Here is a 20,071-nt window from a genome sequence, read left to right on the forward strand (position 1 = left end):
CTGCACTCTAGCCTAGGCAACAGAGCAAAATCCTGTCTCAAAAATAATAATAATAAAGGAATAATATCACTGAACACATAGGATAGTTATAAAGATTAATTCATACTTGTAAACTATTTGGAACAGTACAGCACCTAACACATAATTAGCAGTCAGATATTATAAAGTAAAATAATCACAGCGATGCAGTGGTTTACACATCTATACTGAAGATTATTGTGAAGCTAAATAATAGAAGATACAAATGCTGAACTAAAATGTATTTACAGATGTCAGATATTCAAACCATTCGTGTTCATGGAAATGTAAGGAAAATCAAAAGAAGTGTTTTATACAACAAATACCACACGTACAAAATTTGTTGGCCTTTATGATCCCCAATTAGTGAAATGCCATATATTTGCAGTGAAAAAAGTAGTAGAAAATCTTGCAGTGAAATGATTAAACAAAGACAATAGAAATGATAGATTTTTGCTAAATTCCATCCTTCCATAATCTCAGTTTCAAGCATCCTACTTGATGTACCTGGTACCACCCTGTCTTTCTGACTCTCTCTAGTGCTTTTATTCCAACAGCCCACCTCCATTACTAAAGCCTTCAGTTCACTGACTCTACCAACTTATTGTTTAATGTCTTATATCTGTGGTTTATAGTTTTCATCAAGTTAGACATTTTTGCATTTTTCTTCAAATATTCGCTATACCTTTACATCAAGATTCCAATTATGTGTAGGTTAGGTCATTTGATGTTCCACAGCTTACTGATATTCATTTAAAAAATATTTTATTTCTGTGATGTTCATGCCTTCCCCTACCTTTTTGGTCATATAGAATATGTATAATAGCTGACTTAATGTCCTTGTTTACTGAATGTAACACCTGTGTCATTTCTGGGTCAGCTTCTTTTGATGTTTTTTTTTTCCTCTTGGTGATAGGTTATATTTTCCTGTTTCTTTGCATGCTTGGTAGTTTTTAACTGGATGTCAGACACTGTGAGTATATGTTTTAGGGGCCTGATTTTAAACATTTTCTCTAAATAGTTTTGGATTTGGCTGTGATTCAGTTAGGTAGCTTGGAATCAGTTTGATCCTTTTGAAGCTTACCTTTAAGTTTTGTTAGAGTGTGTCCAGAATACCACTCAGAGTAGGGCTACTTTGGCTCCACTGTAGACTCAGTAACTTTCTGTGGACTCTACCCAATGCCTGGCACTTTAAGGAGTGTTTCCACTCTGGCTGGTGGCAACACTAACTGTTTCTGGCCCTGTGTGCGCGCTGCTGATTGTTCTGCCCGTCCCTTCCTAATGGTTCTTCCCCCGTCTCATATAGTTTTCTCACACCCAGGTACAGGTTAGTACTCAGCCACAGGCTGCAAGGGCCTTCTCTATAGATATCCAGAGCTCCCTTGGTGCCACGAATTCTAGTCACCTCAGCCTTTTCAAACTCTGAACTCTGTCTCTTAAACGTAGTGAAACCACCAGCCGCTGTTTGGGTTTACCCTCCTTGAGATGAGGCCTGGAGACACTCTTCTAGGCAGTATGTTTGGACATTTGTAGCACTCACCTCATTTGTTTTTCTTTTCTCAGGAAGCACTGTCCTGCCCTGCCTTTTGGTTTTCTAGTTGTTTAGGCAGGAGGGAAAATCTGGTTCCTGTTATTCTGTCATGATTGGAAGCAGAAGTCTCTTGTTCTTTTCATCTTGAAGTCCATTTTCTCCCCCTAACCCAACAAAAATTCTCTTCTCAATCATTATGATCATTCTCTTCAGTACACCTTTCACTTCCTCGCCCCTGTCTTACTCCGCTTGGGAAAAGTGTTCAGCCCTCCACTTTTCAGTGCCAGTACCTGACAGCTGAATGTCACTGGACAAAAAGACACAGCCATGCTGTTTGCGCCTTAAATTCATGACCACAGTGAGGCCAGTCATACTGCATTTCCAGAGTCACTTGTTCTTCCACTTTCCTAGATGTATTTTTCACATCTTTTCTATCAACATTCTGGCATTTCCTCCCCCATCTTCTCAGGCATTGTCCTTATTTCCACATCACTGGGAAATTAAAGCAATAAAATATGAACTTCTCAGTCATATGACATCTATCCTCGTACCAGCCCCTACATGGACATTCTTTTGCCTTCTCCTCTTAGCCTGTAGTCACTTCCTCCACGTACGCACTAGATCCCATTCCCTCTTGCCTACCCAGTGCAATTTAAATTCACTAGCAGTTTCTCTCCCTTTCCCCACATCATTAACATTTCATTATATCCTGGAACGTTCCTATCAGCGTACAATCATACTGTATCCTAGCTTTAAAAAATTATTATTTTGGCCAGGCGTGGTGGCTCATGTTTGTAATCCCAGCACTTTGGGAGGCCGAGGCGGGTGGATCACGAGGTCAGGAGTTCAAGACCAGCCTGGCCAATATGATGAAACCCTGCCTCTACTAAAAATACAAAAATTGGCTGGGCATGGTGGCGGGCGCCTATAGCCCCAGCTACTCGGGAGACTGAGGCAGGAAAATCACTTGAACTCAGGAGGCGGAGGTTGCAATGAGTGGAGATCACGCCACTGCACTCCAGCCTGAACGACAGAGCGAGACTCCGTCTCCAAAAAAAAAAAGAAATTATTATTTTTTTACTTCCTCTCGCCCTATCAATTACCACGCCAATTCTTTGCTCTCTTACATAGAAAAAATTGTGAAGGAAGTTGCCTGTACTCTTTCCAGTTTTCCTCTTCTCTATTTATTTTTGTTTTTATTTACTTATTTATTCTCTGAGATAAGGTCTCACCGTCGCCCGGGCTGGAGTGCAGTGGCGCCATCATGGCTCACTGCAACCTCCACCTCCAAGCCTTAGTAGCTGAGATTATAGGTGCCACCATGCCCGGCTAATTTTTTTTTTTTTTTTCCTTTGAGACAGCCTCCCTCTGCTGCCCAGGCTGGAGTACAGTGGCACAATCTCGGTTCACTGCAACCTCCGCCTCCCAGGTTCAAGCAATTCTCCTGCCTCAGCCTCCCAAGTAGCTGGAATTACCGGGGCTCACCATCACACCTGGCTGGTTTTTGTATTTTCAGTAGAGACACGGTTTCACCATGTAGGTCAGGCTGGTCTTGAACTCCTGACCTCAAGTCATCCACCCACCCCCGGCCTCCCAAAGAGCTGGGATTACAGGTGCGAGCCACCGTTTCCGGCCAAATTTTTTGTATTTTTGGTAGAGACAGGGTTTTGCCATGTTGCCCAGGCTGGTCTCGAACTCCTGGGCTCAAGTGATCTGCCTGCCTCGGCCTCCCAGTTTTGGGAATTACAGGCGTGAACCATTGTGCCTGGCTCCTCGTTCTCTCTTAATTCCACTCTTTATTCCACTCTAACCTGGGTTTTGTCCTTACTACTCTGCAAAAACTTCTGTGGACAAACTTTCAGTGATTTCCATATTGCTGTTTCAGTGGTTATCTTACCTAATCTGTCAGGAGAATTTCTTAAAATTGATTATTCTGTCTTTCCGATATACTTTATTCACTTTTTGTCCAGAATACCATACTTTTGGTTTTCTTGCCACCTGTGCTGTGGTTGCTCTTTCTGTCTCCTTTGCTAGTTCTTACCCCTCTCTCCACCTCTTGATGTTGGATACCTAAGACCTCACGCTTGGGTCTCTGTCTTTATTTATCACTTCTCTCACAGTGATCTCATCCAATAACAGGTTTTAAAACCCATTTGTGTTCTGATGACTTCAAGTTTTTATTTTCTGATAGGCCTTTTAAATTCTAGATTTCCATATTGAACTGCCTATTCAACATTTTCACACGAATGTCTAATAGATACGTTAAATGTAATACATCTAAAACCAGTCTCACAAGCTTTCCGTCATAAGCCTGTCAAATCTTCTTTTATTCTAGTTGATGGTAGTGCCACACTTACTGGACAAAAGCCTTAAAGTCATGCTTTACTCCATTTTCTCATATCTCAGATGCTTACTGTCAGGAAGTCCTATTAGTACCACCTCTTGGGCATCTGAAATCGAACCACTTCTCGTACCTCCATTGCTATCACCTCAGTCCAGGTCACCATCAGTGCTTTCTAATCCTACACCCAGTTTTAACCCTTGCACCTTATAGTGCATTCTCAACATAGTAATGAGGTAGATTTTATTTTTATTTTTTATTTTTTATTTTTTTTTGAGACTGAGTCTGGCTCTGTCGCCCAGGCTGGAGTGCGGTGGCCGGATCTCAGCTCACTGCAAGCTCCGCCTCCTGGGTTCACGCCATTCTCCTGCCTCAGCCTCCCGAGTAGCTGGGACCACAGGCGCCCGCCACTTCGCCCGGCTAGTTTTTTGTATTTTTTAGTAGAGACGGGGTTTCACCGTGTTAGCCAGGATGGTCTCGATCTCCTGACCTCGTGATCCGCCCATCTCGGCCTCCCAAAGTGCTGGGATTACAGGCTTGAGCCACCGCGCCCGGCCATGAGGTAGATTTTAAAATGTAAATAATATGACACTTCAGGCCAGGCGTGGTGGATCACGCATGTAATCCCAGCACTTTGGGAGGCTGAGGTAGGCGGATCACGAGGTCAGGAGTTCAAGACCAGCCTGGCCAACGTGGTGAAACCCTGTCTCTACTAAAATACAAAAATTAACTGAGCGTGGTGGTGCGCATCTCAGGAGGCTGAGGCAGGAGAATTGCTCGAACCCAGTAGGCAGAGGTTGCAGTGAGCCGAGATCGTGCCATTGCACTCCAGCCTGGGCAATAGAGTAAGACTCCGTCTCAAAAAAAAAAAAAGAAAGAGATTATGACGCTTCTTGCTCAGGGTCTTTTAATGGCTCTTCATGTCACTTATAGTAGAAACCAAAGGCTTTATAATGGCCTTCAGGGTCCTACAAGATTCTGCTCAGTAATATCCAGTAAGCTAAGTTACTTCTATGACCTTATCTGCTCTCTCCGCTTTCTTTACTTTGCTCTACCTTGAATATATTAAGCATGCTTCTACCTTAATGTTCTTTGCATTGGCTGCTTTCTCTGCCTAGAATACTCTTTTTTCCAGATATTCCCCCATTGCCAACTCCCTGTTGACTTCCTGCGGCCCATCTGTGTGAGAAGAGTGCTTATGAGGGGATTAGTTGTGCTGTAAGGAGTGAAGGATAGAGGGGCAGGAGTATGGCAAATGTTGAAGTTCTCTAAAGAGCCAGTGAATGAGAGAATTCTAGACTTACTAGCGACTGTTGAGTCCAGCCTATTTGCTATTCTGAATAATAATGAAGGAATTCAAGAAACTTTGTAGCAAGTTAATAGAGATGAGGCAGCCTTCAGTCAGTCAGTGAAAATGTATGTAAATCAAGGTTCATAGTCTGAAGATTCCTTTCTTATTAATAAGGCATTCTCTTTTGTAGATATTGGATTTGGTGTCCCGCCGCTTAGTTATGATTTAATGATATGCTCTTCAGATTAATAGAGAATAGGTCAAAGAACTACTTGAGCATCACTTTTGGAATCTATTATAAAAGTTTAATAGAAAACATTTAATTATTAAATTCCTTTTAAAATTGAGTATTAGAGGAAAGAGTTTATTATGTGTTCCATCAAAAGGGAGAGCAAAAATATGTTCCCTGGTACTTAACAATGTCTGTTAGGCGATTTCAGAGCCTAACCAGTGTTTAATTTATCTCTAGTATCTCTCTACTGTGGTCCTCTGCATCTTTTTTTATTTTAATTGCAGGACTTACACTATGTTTAATTTTATAATTAAAATTAACAAAAGTGCTTGTAGAAGTAGACTTAGTTGAAATTAGAAAGTATCCTCTTATGAAGAGAGTATTCTGTTTCTCCATGTCAGTCAAGAAAAGTGAGTTCTTTCCATGGTTCTTTCATGTTTGTTCATTTGCACACCTTTTCCTTGTAGGGAAGAATAAAAGAAGAAAATGAGGGTTACAGGAAAATAATAAAAAGTAGAAAAAGTAATGTGAGGCCAGGCATAGAGTTAGTATACAAAGTATATGCCACAGGATCGTAATTCTGACTCTGAATTTCCCAGTAGCCAACACTAAGAGGAGAGTGAAGTTACTTACATGATTCATTTAAGTCCATAAGGTAAAAAGAAACTAGTTGTTCAGGAAAGAAGCATAGCTAATACCAGTACTAAGTTTTTAGTGGATATCTCCCATGGGTCCTTAATAATAAGAATACAGTGTCTGGGTGCGGTGGCTCACACCTGTAATCCTAGCACTTTGGGAAGCCAACATGGGTGGATCACCTGAGGTTGAGAGTTTGAGACCAGCCTGATCAACATGGAAAAACCCTGTCTCTACTAAAAATACAAAATTAGCCAGGCGTGGTGGTGCATGCCTGTAAAGTTACTTGGGAGGCTGAGGAGGAGAATCGCTTGAACCCGGGAAGCGGAGGTTGCAGTGAGTTTAGATCGCGCCACTGCGCTCCAGCCTGGGCAACAAGAGCGAAACTCTGTCTCAAAAAAAAAAAAAAAGAATACAGTGTGATAGAAGCAGGCACCTGGAACAAGACAGTGTATTAACTTTCAGGATGAACTATGTTTGCGAATATAAGCAGCATTCGTAAGAGTATGATGTAAATGTGTGGTTCTTAACCTAGTTTGGGTCATAGTCCATCTAACATTTTTATCATGAATTTGATAAACATGCAGATTGTGGACCAACTTCAAGAGATTCTGATCCAATAGGCCTGAGGTAGGTTTTAGGAATCTGTATGTGTAATCACCACCTCAGATGATTTTCATGTAGGTTGTTGTCAGATCATACATTGAGAAACTGTTTCAGTGTTATAATTTCAGGGAGTTTGCATATTCCACACAATCACTATATGCATCTCAGGTTCTTAACCTGAGCAATATCCTCAACAGATTTGTATAATTGAAAAATAATCATGAGTCCAGGCCTAGTGGCTCATGCCTGTAATTCTAGCACTTTGGAAGGCTGAGGAAGGCGGATCACATGAATCCAGGAGTTCGAGACCAGCCTGGCCAACATGGCGAAACCTCGTCTCTACTAAAAATACAAAAATTAGCCAGGTGTGATGGTGCATGTCTAATCCCAGCTGCTCGGAGGCTGAGGCATCAAAATCACCTGACCTTGGGAGGCAGAAGCTATAGTGAGCCAAGATTATGCCACTGCACTCCAGCCTGGGCAACAGAACGAGACTCTGTCTCAAAAAAAAAAAAAAAAAAAAAAAGGACAGTCATGAGTTTCATAGGGTGTTTGGCGCTGGTGTACTAGAAAATTAGGTTTTACATTTAAGTCTTTAATCCATCTTGAGTTAATTTTTGCATATGGTGTAAGAAAGGTGTCTGGTTTTACTTTTCTGCATATGGCTAGCCAGTTATCCCAGCACCATTTATTGAATAGGGAGTCCTTTCTCTGTTGCTTGTTTCAGGTTTGTTGAAGATCAGTTAGTTGTAGGTGTGTGGTCTTATTTCTGGGCTCTATTCTGTTCCATTGGTCTATGTATATGTTCTTGTATCAGTACCATGCTGTTTTTTGGTTACTGCAGTGCTGTAGTATAAAGACACATGTACACATATGTTCATCACAGTACTATTCATTCTAACAAAGACGTGAAATCACCCCCAATGCCCATGAGTGATAGACTGGATAAAGAAAATGTGGTATATACACACCATGGAATAGTATACAGCCATTAAAAAAAATGAGATCATGTCCTTTGCAGGGACTTGGGTGGAGCTGGAGGCCATTTTCCCTACCAAACTAATGCAGGAACAGAAGACCAAATACTGCATGTTCTTGCTTATAAGTGGGAGCTAAATGATGAGAACACATGGATACATAGAGGAAACAACACACACTAGGGCCTACCAGAGGGTGAAGGGTGGGAGGAGGGAGAGGATCAGGAAAAATAATCAGTTAATCCTAGGTAATGAAATAATCTGTACAAATACCCATGACACAAGTTTACCTTTGTAACAAACCTGCAAATCCTACACATGTACCCCTAAACTTAAAAGTTAAAAAAAAAAAAGAAAATTAATGACTTTTGTTGAAATTTATTGGCCAAAATAAATCAGATGGTCCTAGTTCAGTGGCTCACTCCTATAACCTCAGCATTTTGGGAGACCGAGGTGAATGCGTACGTGTAGTCCCAGCTACTTGGGAGGCTGAGGCAGGAGAATTGCTTGAGCCGAGGGGATCAAGGCTACAGTTAGCTATGATCACTCCACTGCACTCCAGCCTGGGTGACAGAGCAAGACCCTGTCTCAAAAACAAACAAAAAACAAATCACATGGTCACACTTAACTTGAAAAGGAGTACTAAACTAATGACTAACACATATGGGGTCTCTCTCTCCCTTTGTTTTTGGTAATGTAATTGATTATTTTTTTCCTAATATTGCCCTAGTTTTACATTCCAGAGATAAACTGTATGATTATGAGGTCTGATTGTTTTGATATGCCACTTGTTTGATTTGATAATATTTATTTAGATTTTTGCATCTTTCTTCTCTGGTAAGATTGGCCTAGACTTTCCATTTCTTATGCTTTTCTCAACAGTTCGTTGTCAGGGTTTTTTGTTAGCATTATCAAAGGAGATGGGGATTTTTCTGTTTTCTTTTTCTCCTCAGTTTTCAGAGTTTATATAGATTTCCAATATACTTTTTGGGAGGAGTTTAGGACAACTACAAAAATAGACCATACAGGCTCCATATAAGACCACTCTCACTTCTGACACCAACTGTTAGTTTGGGGGATTCCCAAAACCACTCTCAGGTTTGATAATTCATTAGAAAGGCTCATAGCGTTTAGTGAAAGCTGTTGTACCCATAGTTACGATTTGTTATAGGGAAAGGATTTGGATAAGATCAGCCAAAGGAAGAGACTCATAGGGCAGAGTTTAGGAGGGTTCCAAATACAGAGCTTATCTTGCTCTCTTCCGATGTGATCAGGACACATTTCTCTCCCGGCATCAATGTGTGACAGTATGCATGAGTACCACCAAATAGGGAAGCTTACGCAACCTTTACTGTCGAGTTTTTGTAGAGGTTATTCACATAGGTGTGCTTGATTAATTGCTCACAGGGATTTCAGTCTCCATGTTGACTGACCCTATGTGACCCCAGACCCCTATCTCAAGTTACATTGTTCGTCTTTCCGATTGGTCAGCCTCCACCTAGGATTATATAGGTGTGGACAGTCCCCTCCCTGAATTGCATTATTAGCCTATCCAGTATGACCCAAGGCCTCCCAGACAAAGACACACTTTTTAGACATAACTTTCTAAGTGTCCAGAGATTATCTACTAGAAGCCAAGAGGAAAGACCAGACTGTCTCTTTGGACAAGGCCAAATTCTTCACTAGACACATTTGTACAATTAATTTTTCTCTTTTATGATTGTCTTCCTGTGATTCCTCAATAACAGATTAAGCCTGTAGGGATTCCATTATGGAAAACTGGTTCATTTAAATTTGAGCCCTTCATTTCTCTAGCTGTCTCATAAAAATTACAGGATACTTTTTATTTAACTGCATTTAAATTAAACTCCCTTTTATCTTTTTTCCCCCCCCAAGAATAAAGGTTCTCTTCAGTTTGAAGACAAATGGGATTTTATGCGCCCGATTGTTTTGAAGCTTTTACGCCAGGAATCTGTTACAAAACAGCAGTGGTTTGATCTGTTTTCGTAAGTACCCAGTTTGCTAACATAAAGTAAATTTTGGTGATGTCTTTCCATACCCAAATGGAATGTGTAACTCTAGGTTGTTCTGTTTACCTATTAAATAGTATTACTAGTTATGTTGAGGGTCTCCAAAACCTCTCCCAGGTATGATGATTTGCTAGGGGGCTCACAGGACCAAACATACAATCATACTCACAACTATGAGTCATTACAGTGAAAGGATCCAAAGCAAAATCAGCAAAGGGAAAAGGTACATGGGGTGAAGTGCAGGAAAAAACAAGCACAAGCTTCCAAGAAGAGTCTTTTCCCAGGGGAGTCACACAGGACACACTTAATTTTTCCAGCAATGATGGACAGCGTGTGATATGTTGTCTACCAGAGAAGCTTATTGGAGACTTGGTACTCAGGGTTTTTATAGGGGTGGTCACATAGGCAGTCTCTTTCAACATGTACCAAAATCAGTGTAAACCATATTGTTTATATAAACAGTTTAAGTACAGTAAGCCACTGTTATTTCAGGAAAGTTTTATTTAAGTGTAGGAAACTGTTGACCATTCAAATTCTCAGATGCCAGCCAAGGGCTAATCTTACAAGCAGGCATTTCTAGGGGATGCAGTCTCGGGTGCTGGTTTAACTTTTTGCCATTGGCCAAATTGTCTTTACAGCAGAATTATGTCAGCATTCCCCCATGTAGCAGGGCAAGACCAACCTGTAGTATTGGTCTCAGTTGCCTCTAACCCTTTTTTTTTTTTTTGAGATGGAGTCTTGCTCTGTTGCCCAGGCTGGATTGCAGGGGCGCCATCTTGGCTCACTGCAACTTCTGTGTCCCAGGTTCAAGTGATTCTCGTGCCTCCGCCTCCTGAGTAGCTGGGATTACAAGGGTGCACCACCATGCCCGGCCAATTTTTGTATTTTTAGTAGAGTCAAGGTTTCTCCATGTTGTCCAGGCTAATCTTAAACTCCTGACCTCAGGTGATCTGCCTGCCTTGGCCTCCCAAAGTGCTGGGATTACAGGCATGAGCTACCACGCCTGGCGAGTTATCCCTTTTTAGGGGTCCTGGATTTAGCCAGTTAAACTCCATTAATCATAAAGTTTATCTTAAAAAACCATGTGGCTTTCTCTTTCAGTTCTGTATAGGCCTTTTTTTAACATGGTCAACTCAGGCACAATTGTCAACTCAGGCACAGTATAACTCAGGGCAGTAAGTTGAAGCGGACCTGAAAGCCTTCCAGGATTGAGACAGTGCCATGCTAGGGTACATACACTAACAAACATAATCCCAGAGGGCACATGTAGTTCTCCTAGAAACAAAAAGATTAAAATTGTTAAGATACCCCAAGCAAGATATCAGTCAGGTAGTACAGGTTAACAAGGCCCCCCCATGGCCTCCCACCGTGGGACCTTATATTCTGGGGTTCCCAATTCAGTGTAGTTGATTTATAATTCAGTTCAGGCCTTGGTTTCAGATGGACTGCCTGAAGGCAGTTAGTTCCAAACAGGAGGTGTTCTACATGGAAAGTGCAGAAGCTTGAGGCTGTTCCTTGCCGTCTCATAGTTGGTGCTGTTAGGTGTGATTGTAGGTTCACCAGTTTGAATTAAAAGGACTCGTGGCAGCTTGGAAAGGCAACCCTGAGAGATTTCCTTTAGGAAAAGGGGGAAAGCTTTCAGGAATAGTTGTGAGAAGCAAAAATCATTAATCTCCTCCTTCTCCACTGTCCCTTCCCAGATGCTAGGTTTTGTTTTTTCTTCCTTATAAAATCAGTGTATCCCTTTCAGTAATGAAAATTTCGTGTCTTCTCCATCATCCAGATCTGCATGAGGGACAAAAGTTTTTTTACTAAAAACATTTGTATACAACTTAATTAAAAAGACATATGATATTTAGGAAATGGTCAGGATGAAATCCTGAATTTTTAAAACTTTTCAAAATGGGCTTATGTTATCTCCCTTTTGTCCTGATCATGTATCTAGTGGGCAGCCTAGAAAATATCAGTTCCTTTCTGGGGACGGCTGCATTTAGTAACGAGACTGACTTACTAAGGTGTGTGTGTACCAGGAGGGGTGACAGGAAAGAGAGAAATAGAGTCAGGTTATTAAATCTATTGCTGGAAACTGCAACCAATCCAGAAAGGCAAACAGAAGTCAGTAGCAGTGAGACATCTCAAGAAGGGGTCAAAATCTAATCTGTAAGAAGTGGGCGAAGGGGCTACACTCTTGTGATGTGCCCTCTCCCAACTACAGCTTTTGGTAGAAACCACCAGTTGGGAATACTGTTAGTCTCCATATCAGATATATAAGACCAATCAGCAGCTTCATCTTGGATAGTCCCATCAGAGAATAAGCCTTTTTCTTTGGGTGTCTGTGAGTGGTTGAGGTGGTCCAGCCAGAATCCATGAAGTTTTCATGGTTTCTGGCTCCACAAGAGCATATCTTTTAAGTCTTCAGTAATCTTTGACGGCCAAAGTGGCTTACACCTATAATCCCAGAACTTTGGGAGGCCGAGACAGGATGATCGCTTGAGCCCAGGAGTTCAAGACCAGCCTGGGCAACATAGTGAGACCCTGTCTCTTAAAAAAAAAAAATTATCTGGGTGTGGTGGCACACACCTGTAGTCCCATCTAATTGAGAGCTGAGGTGGGAGGATTGCTTGCGTCTTCAGGCAGATTGCTTGCTGCATTGAGGCTGCAGTAAGCTGTGACTGTGCCACTGCACTCCAGGCTGGGTGACAGAGTGAGACCTTGTCTCCAAAAAAAACATTGAGGCGAAATCCTGTTTATTGAGTATATGCCTGCTTTTGGTTCAGCACAGCTCGTGTTGAGGTTGAAATAGCCTGGTAGCAGTGTCAGGATTCAGCCTAGCGTCAGATCCAGGTAGTTGAGATCTGTGATTTCGGGATTCCAAAACAGTTAGTGTCTTGTCTTTGGCAGGAGCAAAGCCAAGATACTGCAGGCTCGCAGTCATATTTCAAGTCCAAGTGATCAGCAAGACTATCCTAAGTCCTTTTTACCTTGTCTTAGGATCCAACTTGATCTGCCCAAAAATATGCACATATGGCTAGAAAATCATCAGCTTCTAAGGGTCAGACATCTAATTTTACAAGAATTCAATAACAATGAAAAACTGCATTTAAAATTCCAAAAGTGTATTTCCTTCATCTGGAGATTTCCTTTGTTTTCATGTTGTCTCTCTTTTTCCTGGGGCATCAGTGTTTAAAAAGTCATAGTAAATATCATCCGTTGTGGAAACTTATTCTGTTCCCAATACTCACAGAGTTTAAATTCCAGTCCCTTCAGCAGAAAAAAGCAGGAAGTTTTGTCTCACTAATTTTTCCTGATTGGGACAATCCCTTTAGTATTTGTGAAATGACTAGCAGCATATTACATCTTACATCAGTTTTGATTATACATCTAGATGCAGTAGCTGCAAAGTACAAAGTCATCTCTTAACCCCCCCACCACATTTTTCCCTTATTTTAAATTTATTTATTTATTTATTGAGACAGAGTCTTGCTCTGTTTCCCAGGCTGGATTGCAGTGGCACAATCTCAGCTCACTGCAACCTCCAACTCCCAGGTTCAAGTGATACTCCTGCCTTGCCTCTTGAGTAGCTGGGGCTACAGGTACCCACCACTGCACGAGGCTAATTTTTGTCTTTTTAGTAGAGACAGGGTTTCACCATGTTGGCCAGGATAGTCTCGAACTCTTGACCTCAAAGTTACCTGACTACCTCGGCCTCCCAAAGTGTTGGGATTACAGGCGTGAGCCACCATGCCTGGCCATCCTTATTCCTTATTTTAAATTTAATCAACCATCAGCAGTAAATTCAGTGTTTATAAGAGTAACATTACAGCTGCTGGGAGATCCTGACTGGCATGCAAGGTGTAGGGAGGGACTGCAGCAGCAGCAGCTAGGCTGAAGAGACAGCTGGAGTGGTTCAGTCTCCCCACTCCTGTTTCTCCCATAGTTTATCTAAAGCTTTGCTCCAGCACTGGGCTCTGATTTTGCTATTATTTTTTTCCTATTTGGAGGAGAGAGCATACAAACTTTTAACATTTTTGGTCCACCCAGACTCACCTTTGGAAACTTCTGGGCCTCTTCCCACCTGGAGGCAAGAAAAAAAAAAAAAATCCAACAGAGACATCATCCAGGCTCTGTTTTTTCCTCCCTTGACTTTATTCAGCATGGCCAGAAACTGCCAGGGGAATGAGGTAGCCAATTCTCCTGGTGTTAGAGCTATCATTTTCAAATTTCATAGGTAATTTTTACCTGTCACAAAAGACAGAAACTCAACTGCTGTTTCATACTATGAATGATTTTATAGCCACCAAAGCAGCAAATGTTTGTCATCCTACTGCTTCTTCTCTCTTCACGAGTCCAACTTCTGACACCAGCTGTGTTGGCAATCCCAAGGTCACCCCTAGGCTCAGTGATTGCTGGGAGTATTCATAGGACTCACTATGTAGTTGTATTCATGGCTATGATTTATTACAGTGAAGGAAGCAAAGCAAAATCAACAAGGAAAAAGTGCATGTGCCAAAGTCCAGGGGAAATGAAATACAAACTTCCAAATGTCTTCTCGCAGAGGAGTCACACAATAAGCTTAATTCCTCCAGCAATTGACAGTGACAACACATATAAAATATTGTCTACCAGGGAAGCTAATTAGAGACTCAGCACCCAAACTTTCTACTGGGGGCTGGTCATGTAAGCAACTTATGCCTGGCACATACCAAAATTCGAGACTGGCAGAAGAAAGGAAAGTGTTCAACGTAAGTCACACTGTGTAAATGGTTTAGGCACGTAAAACGTTCTCATTAAGGAATGATGGGAATCCTCCCAGAAATCCAGATTGCCACATCCTAGCCAAAGGCCAGCCTTGCACACAGGTGTTTCTTAGGCTAGCAGTCTCAGACACACTATTAAAATGCCATATCAATGAATTATAGATGTGTAATTGTGTAAGCTGTACACATTGAGCTATTGTAATCATTTTCTCTCTTTATCACTTAAAATGCTCTGATTTCCTAAATGATATAGAACCTTGTTGCATACTATCAATTAACTTATACTTCTGGCCTTTGGGAAATTAAAGTTCAGTAAGAAACAGCTGAGGCATTTTAAAGCTTTATTACATTCATGTATACATATGTTTTTTGTAAATCATTCAATAGTAAACTATTTTATGAATGATATGTTGGGTGTGGTGGGGTTTTTTGTTGTTATGTTGTTTTTGCCAGTCTGTGTTGATAAGATTTATTATGGAGAATAGTGCTTGTTCTCTGAGTACTCTTGACTTAGAAAAGGAGCATAGGGTGATGGTGTTCCCTATTAAAGTGGACTTCAAAGTAGAAATTGTCAATAACCTTGTACTTGCTAAGTTAGTGGCCTCAACACATTGTTTTTCTTTTGTTTGTTTGTTTTTTTTGAGATGGAGTCTCGCTCTGTCACCCAGGCTGGAGTACAGTGGCCGGATCTCAGCTCACTGCAAGCTCCGGCTCCCGGGTTCAAGCCATTCTCCTGCCTCAGCCTCCCAAGTAGCTGGGACTACAGGCGCCCGCCACCTCGCCCGGCTAGTTTTTTTGTATTTTTTTAGTAGAGACGGGGTTTCACCGTGTTAGCCAGGATGATCTCGATCTCCTGACCTCGTGATCCGCCCGTAGAGACGGGGTTTCACCGTGTCAGCCAGGGTGGTCTCGATCTCCTGACCTCGTGATCCGCCCATCTCAGCCTCCCAAAGTGCTGTGATTACAGGCTTGAACCACCGCGCCCGGCCTAACACATTGCTTTTAAAGATCTTTTGGCCGGGTATGGTGGCTCACACCTGTAATCCCAGCACTTTGGGAGGCCGAGGTGGGTAGATAACCTGTGGTCAGGAGTTCAAGACCAGCCTGGCCAACATGGCTACTAAAAATACAAAAATTACCTGAGTGTGGTGGTGGGCCCCAGTAATCCCAGCTCCTCGGGAGGCTGAGGCAGGAGAATCACTTGGACCCGGGAGGCGGAGGTTGCAGTGAGCCAAGATTGTGCCATTCCACTCCAGCCTGGGAAACAAGAGCAAAACTCCATCTCACACACACACACAAAAAGTTCTTTCATCTCCTTGGAGTACCTAAAGCAGTTCAATGTATAGTCCTTTTAGGTAAAGGGATTCCTGTTTATCACCAAGACTGACAATAATTAACACCCTTGTAAATTTTAGCCCTATTTAGATAATGTTAATCATTAACATTTAGGTTGCTTATATCTTTCTAAATCTCAGTTATTAAATAATGTATTGATGTTAACATACATTGACTATCTGAGATTTTCCCCCCTTTTCTCATGATCTATATTCTTTCTCAGTTGAAGTACTCTTGGTATTTTGGGTGGTATAAGAGATTGTTCTGCATGTTGTACAATATCACTTTTGTCCTTCTCTTTTTTTCTTTTTTTTTTATTGAGATAGAGTTTCATTCTTGTTGCCCAGGCTGGAGTGCAATGGTACGATCTTGGCTCGCTGCAACCTCTGCCTCCCAGGTTTAAGCAATTCTCCTGTCTCAGCCTCCCAAGTAGTTGGGATTACAGGCATGCGCCACCACACCTGGCAAATTTTTTGTGTTCAGTAGAGATGGAGTTTCGTCATGTTGGTCAGACTGGTCTTGAACTGCCGACCTCAGGTGATCCACCCACCTTGGCCTCCCAAAGTGCTGGGATTACAGGTGTGAGCCACTGCGCCCAGCCTGTCCATGCTTATCAACTCCAGTCATGAACACTCCTTCTGTGTCTTTCTCCCCACCCTGCATTATAAAAACAAAAATTCTCATGTTTGCAGATACCCTTCTAGGGGAATAATACCTTCCTCAATTGAGAACTGCTGCTCTAGATTCATTTACAATTTTAGCCATTTTTAAGTGTACAATTCAGTGGCATTAATTGTATTCACAATGTTACGCAAACATCAACACAGTCCATTCCCCAAACCTCTTCATCATCTGAAACAGAAGCTTTGTACCCATTAAACAATAATTCCTCATTCTTCCTCCCCCCAGCTCCATTTTACTTTCCATCTATGAATTTGCTTATCTAGGTAACTCACATAAATGGAATCATACAGTATTTGTCCTTTTAAAAGGCATACTGTTTTTTAATGGGCTTGGTTATTCAGTTCAGGTTTAATGTTATGACTGATATTCCTGCTTTTATTGCTTCTATAACTTTTTATCATGGATCTGATGTTATTGTTTCTTCATTTTTCTTTCTTTGTTTTTATTAATTTTAAAGTTTATTTCATTAGTGGTTGCCTTCATGTTTCTTGCTCTTAGTTAGAAGCATGTGATAGTCCTCCTACCTGGAAACAAAATACATGCCATTTTACCACACCAAGGTCACACTATTTCTTCTTCTCTTCTGCACAAGGAAGTCAAAACGTGTGGAATACTTTTTACTTCTTGCTTCTTTTCCTGTCACTTCTGTCTGCCTCCTTAAGACTTGAGAAGCTTCTATTTCTTCTCTCTCCTATTTCCCAACTCCTAGATTTTTCTAGTATAGTTAAATTTTTAAAAAGATTTACCTTATATCATGTTCCCTTTTAAAAGCACTTTGGGGCTGGGTGTGATGGCTCATGCTTGTAATCCCAACACTTTGGGAGGTTGAGACTGGAGGATTGCTTGAGGCCAGAGTTCGAGACCAGCCTGAGAAACAGCGAGATTCTATCTCTACAAAAAATTAGCCAAGGCTGAGTGTGGTGGCTCATGCCTGTAATCCCAGCACTTTGGGAGGTGAAGGCAGGTGATCACCTGAGGTCAGGAGTTCGATACCACCCTGGTCAACATGGCGAAACCCCGTCTTTACTAAAAATACAAAAATTGGCTGGGTGTGGTGTTGCACAACTGTAATCCCAGCTACTTGGCCGGCTGAGGCACGAGAATTGCTTGAACTTGGGAAACGGAGGTTGCAGTGAGCTGCGATTGTGCCACTGCACTCCAGCCTGGCTGACAGAGTGAGACTGCGTCTCAAAAAAAAACAAAAATTAGCTAGTCGTCATGGCACATACCTGTAGTCCCAGCTACTCAGGAGGCTAAGGCAGAAGGATCCTTGAGCACAGGAGTTTTAAGTTACGATGAGCTGATCATGCCACTGCACTCTAGGCAGGGTGACAGGGAGAGACCCTGTCTCAACAAAGAAAAGTACGTTGAGAACATTCTTCCCTGGTATAGCAATGCAGAGAAGTAACTGGCAATTGAGAAAAGAGAACTGGAGAAGATGTACCAAATCCCTTCTAAGTTTGACTCTTTCTTTGGATAAGATTTCTAGGGAATTATCTAACTCCACCCCCTTGACCACACCATTCCCTCTTGTCCTGTGAGACTCAAGTCCTGTTTGAACCTTTCTGACATATATGCAGAAGAGATTTGAGTACGGCAGGGTTACAAAAGTAGGTTTGTTTTAGGGATGCACAGGTCTCCTCTGATGGGTGACTTTGACTCCAGACTTCTTCAACAGCCTTACCAGCCTTTCTTAGAACTACGCTGATTCTTACTGTTCAAACTTCCTTTCTTGTCTCCTCTACAGGGATCAGACCTACACCCAGCTTTCTGTAGCCCATTTTCCATTTTCCTTCACAGGTGTTCCCTTAGTAAATCTCTTACGTTAATAATCTCATCAGCTTCTTCATCTTTTTTTTTTTTTTTCTTTTGTTTTTTTTGAGACGGAATCTCTGTCGCCCAGGCTGGAGTGCAGTGGCACGATCTTGGCTCATCGCAACCTCTGCCTCCCGGGCTCAAGCGTTTCTCCTGCCTCAGCTTCCCAAGTATCTGGGATTACAGGCACCCACCACCGCGCTGGTTAAATTTTGTATTTTTAGTAGAGACAGGGTTTCACTGTGTTGTCCAGGCTGGTCGCGAACTCCTGACCTCAGGTTATCTGCTCACCTCAGCCTCCCAAATGCTGGGATTACAGGCGTGAGCCACCATGCCCACACCTGGCGTGGTGTGTGTGTGTGTGTTTTTTTTAAGACAAAGTTTTGCTTTTGTTGCCTAGGTTGGAGTGCAGTGGCGTGATCTCGGCTCACTGCAACCTCCGCCTCCTGGGTTCAAGAGATTCTCCTGCCTCAGCCTCCCAAGTAGCTGGGATTACAGGCGCCTGCCGCCACGCCTGGCTAATTTTTTGTATTTTTAGTGGAGATGGTGTTTCATCATGTTTGCCAGGCTGATCTTGAACTCCTGACCTCAGGTGATCCACCCACCTTGGCCTCCCAAAGTGCTGGGATTACAGGCGTGAGCCACCGCGCCAGGCCCCGTCAGCTTCTTAAAAGGCTTCTTAAACTAACACGAGTCAATGTGGAGTGTTTGGCATGTAGTAAGCAGTTAATACATGTTAGTTTTGTTATAGTAAACTAAATAAAAGATGATGGTGACTCTCATTATGGTAATGGGAGGGAAATGTCCATATTAGAGAGACATTTGCATGATGAATATAATAGGACTGTGATTGAATATAAGGGATAAAAGGGGGTTGGGTTGCTCAGTTTCTTTCTTATCACTTATCACTTCGCGTTTCACTTTACAGGGTAGCCGCATTGATGTGCTTATAGTTCACTGCAGTTACCATAGTCATCCACAATTCTTTTTTTTTTTTTTTTTTTTGAGACAGAGTCTTGCTCTGTTGCCTGGGCTGCAGTGCAGTGGCACAATCTCGGCTCACTGCAACCTCCACCTCCTGGGTTCAAGCAATTCTCATGCCTCAGCCTCCCAGATAGCTGGGACTACAGGTGTGCACCACCACACCAGGCTAATTTTTGTATTTTTTTTTAGTAGAGATGGGGTTTCACCATGTTGTCTAGGCTGGTCCTGAACACCTGGCCTCAAGTGATCCACCAACTTTGGCATCCCTTAGAGCTGGGATTACAAGTGTGAGCCACCATACCTGGCCCACAATTCTTTATACTGTCGTTTTCTTCATAAAATATCCTCTCTTCTATCTTTGTACACCTTTGCCTGGCAAACTCCTATTTTTGGAGATAAAGCTCAGGAACCAACTATTCCAGAAAGCCTTTCCTTCTCTGCCTCTCACTCACCCTTACCCTGTCCCTGAGTTCCTAAACCATCTTTTGTTTATATGCATAAAATAGTTGTAACATACTACGTTATAGTCAATCAATTTTCTATCAGTTTCTTTTTTTTTTCTTTTTTGAGACAGAGTCTTGCCCTGTTGGCCAGGCTGGAGTGCAGAGGTGCAATCTTGGCTCACTGCAACCTCTGCTTCCTGGGTTCAAGCAATTCCCTTGCCTCAGCCTCCCAAGTAGCTGGGACTACAGGCGCGCACCATCACGCCTGGCTAACTTTTGTATTTTTAGTGGAGATGGGGTTTCACCATGTTGGCCAGGCTGGTTGCAAACTCCTGGCCTCAAGTGATCTGTGCACCTTGGCCTCCCAAAGTGCTAGGGTTAAAGGCATGAG

At 42.3% G+C, this 20,071-nt stretch overlaps 1 protein-coding gene across 1 annotated transcript in view; it reads left to right on the plus strand.

Annotated features, from left to right (window-relative positions):
- CUL5 (cullin 5) overlaps positions 1 to 20,071 on the plus strand; it is a 102,934-nt gene that overhangs the window by 18,776 nt on the left and 64,087 nt on the right. The window contains 1 exon segment of the mRNA XM_025357585.1: positions 9,529 to 9,638. Coding sequence (XP_025213370.1) covers positions 9,529 to 9,638 — 110 coding nt within the window.

Source organism: Theropithecus gelada, chromosome 14 (genome assembly GCF_003255815.1).
Source record: "Theropithecus gelada isolate Dixy chromosome 14, Tgel_1.0, whole genome shotgun sequence".
In the NCBI taxonomy this organism is placed as follows: Eukaryota; Metazoa; Chordata; class Mammalia; order Primates; family Cercopithecidae; genus Theropithecus; species Theropithecus gelada.